At 37.5% G+C, this 12648-nt stretch overlaps 1 protein-coding gene across 1 annotated transcript in view; it reads right to left on the bottom strand.

Moving 5' to 3' along the window:
* Positions 1 to 224: 224 nt before the first annotated feature.
* Positions 225 to 12648, bottom strand: part of UBE2J1 (ubiquitin conjugating enzyme E2 J1) — a 29371-nt gene continuing 16947 nt past the window's right edge. Inside the window, exons 6-8 of the mRNA XM_047858649.1 lie at positions 12069 to 12198; positions 10149 to 10268; positions 225 to 3550 (exon numbers count right to left, since the gene is read on the bottom strand). Of these exons, the coding sequence (XP_047714605.1) occupies positions 3272 to 3550; positions 10149 to 10268; positions 12069 to 12198 (529 nt within the window). The 3' untranslated portion in view covers positions 225 to 3271. The remainder of the gene's footprint in view (positions 3551 to 10148; positions 10269 to 12068; positions 12199 to 12648) is intronic.

Consider the following 12648-nt stretch of genomic DNA (forward strand, 5'->3'; position numbering starts at 1 on the left):
TAAAAGACAGAATGAGATCTGTGCACTGAAGAAGACACTGGCTGCAGTGTGAGGAATGGGGTAAGACTGGAGACTTGTTAGAGGTTACTGCACTAATTCAGAGGAGAGTAAGGCTCATTAGGGTAATGGCAGTGAGCACGAAGTGGTAAGATGGGAAAAAATATTTAAGGAGGTAGAATGGACAGAAGGCCGAATAACATAAAGAATACCACCTTTGGTCAAAACACGGTATGAATAAAGTCACTGGTTTTATTGAGCAGCTCAAACTAGTTCTGAAGGCAACTGTTCAAGAGCCGTTCCAAACAGCTTCTGAGCAAGGTACAAGCCTCCCACAAAGGCTTAAACAGTACACATGTTAATGTACACATTAGTCTTTGTTAAGAGGCAGGTTCACTAAATGCATTTGCTTTTCATATACTTACTTGCAAATGATGGAACAATACAGGTTTTTCAGTACTTCAGCCTAGGTTTCTGCCCAAGTAAGTCCAAATGTGTAAGATTTGTTTACAGATTCTGGTCTATAAAAATGGGAGGTCTCAAGATACCAGAAAGTTTATTCATAGCCAAAAATAACAAAAAGATTTCTTATTCTCCTGAAATAGGAACTATTATATTTCCATAGTCAAAATGATAAACAGCTTTAAAGGTTTTTTTTAAAAAATTAGGTGAGAATTTTGATGAAATTCATTTATTTCAGTGGAACAAAACAATAAGCAGCATGAAAATGTAAAGTGCTACATAAAAGCCCCACAATACATAAAATTTGAAAGGTTTCATGGCTTAAACAGTTACAGGTGATACAGACATTATATATTTTTTTGACATGCTATTTTAACTACCTTGATATGTAGTCATGTGCTTTTTTGGTCAAAGAAAAAGCCATGAATTACCTAAACATGAGGACTGGGGGAAGGAGTCCTAAACCTTCACCAACCAGATACATATCTGGTTTTGTCCCAACACTCTAATTAAAGGGATAAGGTGGGGCTTTAAAAACAACTGTTTTCTGAAGAGTCTCTTCAAGTGGCATTTGAGTAAGAATAGCCCCAAAGATCAATTTTGCTCATCAACTCCACGATGGGGATCAGATTCACAACTTAAGGATTTTTAAGTAGCATATGTGAGCTGAAAGGGAAGGAGCGAAAAATATGCCACTTTTCAGATATGTGTATCAGGTGCTTAAAACATCCCAATACAAACAAGAAGGTGACCTATCAGTTGACAGGTGAGGGAGGAGAGGCAAATCAGATAGAGAAGGATCTGCACAATTCAAAATCTTCTTGGCTTAATCAATCTTAAAGTATAGGTACACTCCGTTGGAAACATGCAACAGGATCACGTAGATCCAGAGGTTGGCTCAAGTTTCACTGAGAAGAAGCGGAGGGAAGATTGTTCCTAGCACACGGTTCATCTACAATCAAAGGCTGAAAGCAGGGGGACTTTCTTCTTCTCAGGTGATAAGGTCATCTGGTCTTCCCAAGGGTCAGTGACTTCTTGCTAGGAGACCACTGAACTACTTCTAGTATTTTGTGTTCCAAACCAAGACTTCAGAATGTGCTTTCCCATGGCAGTAAAGTTGTAAAATGGTAACCTTTAATTTTCCTGACATATGAGGTCTTCATAAAGTCCTTGAGCTTTTTAAAACTTTACTAACTTTGGCTGTAGATATAACAGAAACAATCTGTAAACACTTTTAAAATGCTAATTTATTAATCCTTAGACAATTATGTATTGTATAATAGTATACAGTATGTTTATTTTAGATGTGGACATAAAGGAAAATGGCTAGCAGATGAAAATAGAAATTTTGTCTAATAATTAACAGACCCAAAGTCCATAGCAGCAATAAAAATTAAATTTGCCTTTAATAGCATTTTACAAATTGTTTCTATCTTGCCCATAATTTCAGTTAGTTAAAACTACACTAAGGACTTTATGAACACCACCCTCCAAAGTATTCAAGATACATTATGGACAAACTTTTGTGGACTTGTCTAGAACCTGAACACCACTTACAACATTGAGTTGTAAAAAAAACTCACAAATGCACCCTTAGAACATAACCTATTTGAGAGCTGGGGACTGCCTATATTTAAAAACTACATCTTCATTAACAAGTACTCTTAAGAGTGCCCTCAACGCTGTTACCAAACATGCTGAAGGCAATGCTTTTCTGTGATTCTATGTTCTCATCAGGCATTATGATGATAAAATTATCTACTAGAATCTGTGAAGTTAGCTAGCACTAAGTTATATATTGATTTGCACTGACAATTATTTCTTGAGTTTTGATTAGGTGGAGAATTCTAAGTAAAGGTTTTTCTCATTTCTATCACTGTTACTTGGGCCCTGAGCTTTTCTATTGAAACGGTACATAAAATATTTCAACATTATGCATATTCCTGGAATAATTACATTTATAGTGATTACAAAGCTAGACATGTAATCCCTTCAAAAGATATACAATTCAAAGCAGAGCAAACATTAAAATCTGAAGACCCTTCCACTTGACTTCTGGAAGAAAATCAACTAATTTCTGGCTTGGACCCTTCCTTCCTTAAAAGAAAAAATCTATGGAGGGTTGTTTCCTTTTTTATTTTTAAATCTTGTGTATATTTGGGAGAGAATGGGATAACAGCATATCAAAGTGGTTTCAAAGCATCCTTTCCTCTTCAAATAACATCCAGGAACAAAAATGTAATCTCATTTCCTCATAACTATTTGACTGAAATTGTTACTTTCACTGAACAACATTTAGGACACAAAGTCAGTCACAGAATGGGCAATTCCAGTGCATCTTCTATGAATGACATTCTCAGCAAACTATTTGAAGAGCTCTACTTTCCCTTTTCAACTCTTACCCCTGTTATCATTCTACCTAAGTAGAAATAGAGTACCCAATAAATGGTACTGAGTAACTAGTAATACTCACTGGAACTTAAAACACCATCTTTTATCCAAAAATGTCAAAGGGCTATACAGAAAAGTATCACAAATTTACAAAAAAGAAGCCGAGGCATGAGAAACAACAATAAGTTATTTCCCTGTAAAGCAGGTCATATGGTGAGACAAGGGGCTGTGACTTCAGTCCCTTGAACTAAGCAGGATATAGTCTGAAAGTCTAGCTATATTTATACTGAATTTATAAGGATCAAAAAAGGAATGAAGGGTAAATACAAAATAATCTTTTTGTAAACAATTCTTAGATTATACCCAATGCAGAATGTTTAATGAAGCAGCAGAGTCACAGCTCTTAAGACACAAAACAGTATTATAACTCAAAGTCAAATATGTACTCATTGGCCAGATATATTCGTCTGAATATAAGAGCTGCCAATGCCAAAGTCAAGATGACAATCAGGACAGCGGATCCGCCATGATCAGTGTGGTTGTCTCTTGGCTGCTGGCCCTGGATCACATCTGGGGAAGCAGACGACCGTCTTTGACTCTGCTGCTGGGCTCGGCGTTGTCGTGGGCTCATGGAGGTATTCTTAGCTACAGGTTGAGCAGGTTGTTGAAGGGATGCTGCTGAGGGGTTCTGGGCTCCGTACTAGAAAATTTTAGGGAGTTTTGTTTGAAACTGGCAAAGAAAACTTGTATATATATCTATTGTCCATTCAAGAGTACACAGAATCTCAGAGCACTAAAATACAACTAAAGGCAAAACTACCAAGCTGAATGCTGGGACTAATTACTCACCCTCCTGAATAAGCCAACAACACAACTTATTCTGAGTACTCACCAGATGGAGGAAAAATTTATCAGTAACAAATAAGACGAGGATAGAGTTTAGCCATTTGCTCTATAGAAAGCCTTCTACTCTCTTTCAGGTGTAACTCCAGCAATATCTGTTAAGCATCTGGACACCTCACTTCTTGTAGGAGAGCCAAGGAAGAAAGCAATGTGATTTCTTTTCTGCTAGAAAATCTGCCATCCTAAATGGCAAAAAAAAGTTTAACTCCTAACAGTGTGCCTTTCATGAACCAGATCTCTTCCAACATGATCTTACTATATCAGCATGCTTCTACCAACAATCATGGAGCATAGAGCATAATTTCAAACCGTGCATTCTTCGCAGCAGTACTGCTGTAAAAATCAGATGTAGTTTTCAAACCAAGTTTATCCTTCCTCATAACTCCTGTCACCTGAACATAAGTCTAGAAGAACCCTTTACTGTGTGTTTGAATTGTGTTACTTTATGTATGTAAAGCATACTTAGGCATACTAGTTACCCCCACAAAGCACAAGGTATCAACTGCTTTCTCTCCTCTCAATGACTGCCTAGGCGGTCAAGCATAACCATAATGTGGTACCAAGCAATTCAAAATCTTGAATAACAGTTTATAGATAAGAAAGCTCTATAAAATATGAATTCTATTTATATAGACACCTTAACTCTTTTATTTTATTTTTTTTAACATTTATTCATGTTTGAGAGTGAAAGAGACAGAGCATGAGCAGGGGAGGGACAGAGAAAGAGGGAGACACAGAATCTGAAGCAGGCTCCTGGCTCTGAGCTGTCAGTACAGAGCCTGACGCGGGGCTCGAACCCACAAGCTGTGAGATCATGACCTGAGCCAAAGTCGGATGCTCAACCGACTGAGCCACCCAGGCACCCCTAGATACCTTAACTCTTAATAACCCAATGGCCTTTAATTCTTTTACTGAAAACAACTTTATACTGGTTCTATTTGTGTCAACACCCTTTCAAATAAAAAATAAGAATGCATGTTTTATTCAGAATAACTATAAAAACTGAGTAAATATAAAACATTAAAGTACTTTCCATCAGAGAAAATTTCAATATTGAGTAGGAAAAATAATCAAATAATATAATTCAAATACTTTCTTTAAAAGATAAGAGGATGGGCTTTGCCCTGGCAATAGCTATAAACATTAGGGAAGAAACTGCTGATCTGAGTTACCTACAGAAGAAATTACATTTTATTTTTTTTTAAGGTTTTTTTTTTTTAATTTTTATTTTTTTTTAACGTTTATTTATTTTTGAGACAGAGAGAAACAGAGCATGAACAGGGGAGGGCCAGAGAGAGAGGGAGACACAGAATCTGAAGCAGGCTCCAGGCTCTGAGCTGTCAGCACAGAGCCCGACGCGGGGCTTGAACCCACCAACAGTGAGATCATGACCTGAGCTGAAGTCGGATGCTTAACCGACTGAGCCACCCAGGCGCCCCAGAAATTACATTTTAAATCTGACATTCGTGGGGCGCCTGGGTGGCGCAGTCGGTTAAGCGTCCGACTTCAGCCAGGTCACGATCTCGCGGTCCGTGAGTTCGAGCCCCGCGTCGGGCTCTGGGCTGATGGCTCGGAGCCTGGAGCCTGTTTCCGATTCTGTGTCTCCCTCTCTCTCTGCCCTTCCCCCGTTCATGCTCTGTCTCGCTCTGTCCCAAAAATAAATAAAAACGTTAAAAAAAAAAAATTTAAAAAAAAAAAATAAATCTGACATTCGTTTCAGCATTAAAAGGTTTAAATTGGGGCACCTGGGTGGCTCAGTTGGTTAAGCGTCCGACTTCAGCTCAGGTCATGATCTCATGATTTGTGAGTTTGAGCCCCCCATTGGGCTCTGTGCTAACAGCTCAGAGCCTAGAGTCTGCTTCAGATTCTGTGTCCCTCTATCTCTCTCTCTTTGCCCCAACCCCGCTCACACTCTGTCTCTCTCTCTCTCTCAACAATAAATAAACGTTAAAAAAATTTTTAAAAAGAGGTTTAAATCATCTGAGTTTCTCAAAACTATCCTTTGGAAGCACTCATATGTAATGACCCATAACACAGAAGTAGAAAAGGAACTACTGACTTTGAGTTAAAAATATAAAAGTTAGTGCTGATACTGAATTAGAGCTGCACAAACTTGGACTTCAAACTCCAGGACTCCCAGCAACAACACATTCATTGAAGAGATCCACAAAGTGGCAGCATTTTATGAGGTCTGACATTGTCACAGGCATCCTATTATATCTTAATAAATACTCATTGGGTTGAACTGAGTTACAGCAGCCAATACAGTAACATTCCATTTAAACTCTCCCATTCTTCCAACTACTCAGCCAAGAAGTTAAAAGTGTCTGATGCAGCAAAAGTGCTCAAGGCTTGCAGGGAAAGCTCTTAAGGAAAATAAAAAATATGAAGTTGCTATCAATACAGAAACTAGCACAAGAGATTGGTTCAGTTTAAAGCTTTTCTTTTATTTTAAATACCTACTTTCAGAGACAGGGAGTGTGGGCACGCACACACAGGAGCAGGGAAGGGGCAGAGAGAAGGGGAGAGAGAGAATTCCAAGCAAGCTCTGCGCTGACACATGGGGTTCAACCTCACAAACTGTGAGATTGTGACCTGAGCTGAAATCAAGAGTCAGACACTTAACCGACTGAGCCACCCAGGCGCCCCAAAGCTTTTATTTTATACATGTTATTTTTTCCATTAGTTTGAGGGGAAAATACAATGCCCATAACCCTGACTAGATCAGGGAGCCTTATCATTACTAGGCTGGCTCTACCACTTGGGAGATGCAGAGATGCAAGACCCTAAGCAAGTTATTCAACCTAAGGCTCAGCTCCTTCATCTGTACAGTGAGGATAATATCCAGTTCTGTAGTTACAAGGATTAAAGGCAGTTAATGATATAAAGTGCTTAGGATACCCAACAGCTGATTAAATATTAGTTATTATTAACACTGTTACTATTAACATACCCCTTTGGAGACACTATATTTTGATTTTTAAAAAGTCATTACTTAGGACAGCTTTTCAGACCTCTGTTGGTATCATTAACATATTTAGAACAATACCTTAAAACACTGACCTTAGATATTTTAGTACATGCACTTAATGGAAATACTCATATAGACATACTGCTTTAATGTAATGAGATTCCTCTATTTCAGATGCCTTTTGAAGTTTATTCTTTTTTTTTAGAGAGAGAGACAGACAGTGCAAGTGGGAGATGGGCAGAGAGAGAAAGAGGGAGACACAGAATCCGAAGCAGGCTCCAGGCTCTGAGCTGTCAGCAGAGCCCAATGCAGGGCTTCCACTCACAAACCATGAGATCATGACCTGAAGTTGGATGTTTAACAGACTGAGCCACTCAGGTGCCCCAAGATGCCTTTTAGATAATATATTACTGACTAGTGCTGCAATATAAAATTCTAAAATCTTTCCTATTTAAAACAATCACATTAAGGGAACACGGTAACAACCCCAAGGTTATAGACCCAGAGGAACCTAGACTATTTGGAGTTTAAGAACTAACTGGACAAAATCTTGGCAGTTCACATGGAGTTGGCTTTAGCATTTTCATAATGCTGTGTATGTTTGTTGGTAGGACTTGTAAATCTTTGCTGTTTACCTAAACTTGTCCAAACACGCCTATCACTGAATGCAGACTTATGTCGTAACAATTTCCATCTCCTTAATTAAGATGAAGTGACCATTTTGGGGAAGATAGAAGTATATGATGTTGTATTTAATTTAATCTAATTAATTTTAAAAACCATCACAGTCACAAGTAAGTCCCCTGTAATACATACAAATTTTCTATAATAATCTGGAATAACCTGCATCTGTGAAGGAAGTTTTGTGTGTACTTTTTAATACAAAATGAAACAGTTTATTTGGAATCTCAATCACTAGGAAGAGGAAAAAAATCTGACAGACTGGAAGAACATAAAACTACCATCAGTATTCTCCCCAGTCTACACAGCTAAAAAAATCTGCATCAAAAAGCAACAGATGGCCTGATATTATCTGCTGTATTTAGACTTTGGGCAATCTCTCGCCCCCTCAAGGCTAAAAAAACATAGCTTATCTGGGATTTGATGTATAACATTTTAGTGAATTTATATTACACTTGCATATAAAGCAGCCACCCCTAGCCAAAACCAAGTTTCAATTACTTCCACTGTGATCAATTTATATAATCATATTCTGAGATAAATCTGTATGTAAATATAATTAAAAGCTGAACTTGCAACTGTAGACAATTTATTGCTTATCACTGTTTTAACCAGAATTGGTATCAATTACCTACACCTATTAAAAAGAATTCTAAGTTTTATGTACTTTAAAATCAAAATGTGTACCTCAAACTAATAACACTGTATGTCAACTAAACCGCAATAATAAAAATTGAAACAAATCAAATCAAACCAAAATGGAAAATACCACTGTAATAATATTACTGACTGTGCAATGTAATTTACTTAAACTTCTTGACTTCTTTACCTATATTTCTAGTATTTTTTAAGTGCCAATTCTAAGATTCACTTATTCAATCAACAAATATGTACTGACCACCTAACTATATACAAGGCACTAGGCCAGGCACTGGGGATACAGAGCAGTAGAAAGACAGCTCTGATCCTCAAGGAACTCAAAGTCTTGGAAGTAATATAGACAATAAATAATTAATAATAAAATAAGTTACAAGTAGAATAAGTATAACTGAGATATGCAACAGAGGGACTTGACATAGATTTAAAAAGAGACTGAAGGCAGATTTAAACACATCACAAATATCAGGAGACTGTCCTTACAAGTGATAAAAGATCACCACCCTCCTCTCTATAATAGGTTGGTTCCATTTTTCAAAAACTATAAAATAAAAAACAATTAGAATTCTAAAGGTGAAGAGCAATCTAAATATTTTCAAATATTTCTTTTTTTTTTAATTTTTAAATGTTTCTTAAAACATTAAAGTGCGAGTGGGAGAGGGGCAGAAAGAGAGGGAGACACAGAATTGGAATCAGGGTCCAGGCTCTGAGCTGTCAGCACAGAGCTTGACATGGGGCTCGAACCCACGAACCGTGAGATCATGACCTAAAGTCGGACACTTAACCAACAGACCCACCCAGGCGCCCCATCAAATATTTCAAGGTAAAACATTTACTGACTAAAACAAACTCATAATATCTCTCTGCAATTCATAAAAATACATGGAGATCATGTACAAATGATTTCACTCTCCACATATACTTTTTCCTTGTACCTCCATCACCAGTTCTCCAAGTACTTCCTCCAGAGCACCCTCCCCCTGCCTTCCCTTTTCAACCTATTCTCTCTGTCCATCTCACTCTCTGAGAAGGGAGAGAACAATCACTTAGGACTATTCAGTCCCACTCTATAGTAAGTTATTCCTGAGGAAAGGGCAAATCTGTGTTTGCCAGCTTCTATTTCAATTTCCCTGACCCTTTAAAAACCTCTCTAAAACTGAAGGGGTGGGGGGCGGGGAGAGAAAAGATGTGGCTAACTCAACCAAATAATCTGTTACCAAAAAGACAGCTCATCTTTTATATTTAGAAAGGGAAGTCAACGTTTTCCCTCATAATTCTAATTATTTAGCAACTATCCAGTCACATTTTCTTAATCAATCTCTGATGACCTATGCCCACCAATATTTAGATAACAGGTCAGAGCACAACTAACAAGACACATAGCATTCATCTAATCTTTCATTTAACAATTACTTATTGGACACTTACTATATGCAAGGAAGGCAGTGCTGTCTAATAGAACTTTCTGAGATGATAATGTTCAATACCTATGCTGTCCAATCTGGCAGCCACAAGCCCCATGTGTCTATGGGTTACTTGAAATGTGGCCAGTGCGACTGAGGAACCGAATTTTAAATTTAATTCTGAATAATTGAAAATATAAATTTAGATAGCTACATGTGGCTAGTGGCTACAGTACTGGGCAGGGCAGGTCTAATGCAAACCTTTGGCTCTAGTCCTTTATTGAGTATCTTAACATGGCTTAACAACCTGCCAAAGATACAGTGCCTATTTAGAAAGTGGCCAATGTATGTATAATTTGTTTTATTCAGAGTGTAGTGCTATATACTGTATAGCTATATAGTTATATACTATAACCAGCTTTTCAGAGAAATCAGAGAATTCTGGAGGAATGACAGGACCAAAAATTATTCCGTTCAGCTCCATTTAACAACAAAGAAGGCTTCAAAAGTATGAAAAATTTGCTTAAGACAATAAGATTCATTAGAGGGAAGGGTGGGCTGGAGTCCACCTATCAGGAGAATCAAAATATTCAGATATTTCATCTGGAGATCTCCTCCTCCTATTGCAAATAATGATATTGATATAGACATACATATACGTAAAAGACAAGAAAGAGCCATACCGATGTACTGGCTGTAGCACCCTGGAATGTTGCAGGTATATCATCCTGTAAATCATTTAGTGAAAAAGAGTGGTTTAAGTCTGATTCAGCGATAGTCTTTCCAGATGAATTGACTTCTGCCTATAAAATAAGATAAACCCAAGAGCATATTACAACAAATATACAAAATAACCCACAGGCTACGAATTCTCTCTTGGACTTATTTTTAGGAAGAAACACAGACAATACTGCTCTCAAGGAGCCATTATTTGGTAAGAGACAAAGCTAACAGCCATGGTTCACAATCCACAATTCCAAATTAAGTTTTTGGTAATTGCCAGGCGAAGCCTGACAGATGAGGTTATTAACAGTCTTTGTCCCACATTAGTGTAAATATTCCCAGGTTTGCTCAGGGAATGTTAATAGATTTGATTATGGGGTACTGCCCCAGATGTCACTGCAGGTGCTAAAATATGGTATACGTTTGATATTTTCTAAAATCTGGAATTCGGATATACAAAACACATCTGGCCCTATAATTTTCAGAAAAGCAACTTTAAGTACAATTGGAATCCTCAGAAGAAAGAAAAAAACCAACACTTCCTAAGCACCTCCTCTTCCAGGCAATACAATAAATAGAAGGAAAAATTTCTCCTGAGAACTGGATATGAAAGGACAGACAGGATACAAGAGAGGTGAACAGGGAGGAAGCAGCATGTTGCTTAATGCAGGTTGACATTTTTTAATAGAGCTAATTAAATTCCAGAAGTAATTATATGCAATATATGGGGGAAAAAAGGACATCAGGGAGATATGCCAAAATATTATCAGCAGTTATTTCTTGGGGATGGGATTATTTATGATTGTTATTTCCTTCTAAATTATTATACTTTTGGGGCGCCTGGGTGGCTCAGTTAAGCATCCAACTTCAGTTCAGGTCATGATCTCACAATTTGTGAGTTTGAGCCCTGCGTCAGGCTCTGTGCTGACAGCTCAGAGCCTGGAGCCTGCTTTGGATTCTATGTTTCCCTCTCTCTCTGCCCCTCCCTTGCTCACGCTCTGTCTTTATCTCCCAAAAATAAACATTAAAAAAATAATACATTATTATATTTTTATAATAATTTATTAAGTATCAGGGACAGTTCTAAATACAATATACTTAAGTATTAACTCACTCAATCCTCATAAGAATCCTACAAGATAAGTAACATTATTATTTACAGATAAAAAGGCACAGTGGCTAAGTAATACATCTGATGTCCTACTATTAATAAATAGCAAAGCTGAGATCTGAACCCCAGCATTATATACCAGAATCCAAGCTTTTTAAAATTTTTTTTTTCAACGTTTTATTTATTTTGGGGACAGAGAGAGACAGAGCATGAACGGGGGAGGGGCAGAGAGAGAGGGAGACACAGAATCGGAAACAGGCTCCAGGCTCTGAGCCATCAGCCCAGAGCCCGACGCGGGGCTCGAACTCACAGACGGCGCGAGATCGTGACCTGGCTGAAGTCGGACGCTCAACCGACTGCACCACCCAGGCGCCCCCAGAATCCAAGCTTTTTAAAAAAATTTATTTTATTTGAGAAAGAGAGAGAGAGAGAGAGAGAGAGAGAGAGAGAGAGAGAGAGAATATCTCAAGCAGGTTTTATGCTCAGCACAGAGCCTGACACAAGACTCAATCCCACAACCCTGGGATCATGACCTGAGCTGAAATAAAGAATTGGCTCAACCAACTGAGCCACACAGGGTGCCCCCAGAATCCAAGCTTTTAACTGGTATGCTGTAATGCTTTTGTGAATGTATGTTATTAGTGTAATAAGAAAAAATGATTTATAAAAGCTTATTGCAACAGAACTATATTCCTTTACTTTCTATCCAGAATTTCTATCCAGAACAAAAGGATCACATAATTAGAATTTATTTACGAATTTAGAGTACCTTAAAACTGATTTGTCTAGCCAGTTCCTTGGCTTCCTGGTCAGCTTGGCTTGAATCACTTCCAGATTTTAAAGGCAACAGGACATCCTTCATGGCACAGCCACATCCCTCACAACAGAAATCTTGTGATCTGGTAGGAAATAATTTTTTTGATGGGTATAAATTACATACTTGAATGGTAATTCAAGACACTCAACTACTGAATGATTAAATTTAAAATAAAAGAACACTGGATAATTCCATATCATATTCATCTACATGTAAATTAGACAATTATGGCAATAATTAAAGTTCTGAGACAAATATACAAGTTAGGTTGGTGTTAAAAAAGAAACTCATGTCATTTATATCTCAATTTTTAAAAATCTAAAATAAAAAAAAATCCAGGGCTTAGGTTCCATTTTTTTCTAATATACTATCTAAAGAAAACTAAGCTTTAGATCTATACAACAAAACATACAAAATGTCTAATTGCACTGTCCTCAAGGTCACACTTAAAACTATGTTAAGCCTGTGGGAAAAAAGTCCATTATAAAGTTTAAATTATGTTTTAGCAGAAACATATATAAAACAGTAAAGA

Source organism: Prionailurus viverrinus, chromosome B2 (assembly GCF_022837055.1).
Source record: "Prionailurus viverrinus isolate Anna chromosome B2, UM_Priviv_1.0, whole genome shotgun sequence".
Classification (NCBI taxonomy): domain Eukaryota; kingdom Metazoa; phylum Chordata; class Mammalia; order Carnivora; family Felidae; genus Prionailurus; species Prionailurus viverrinus.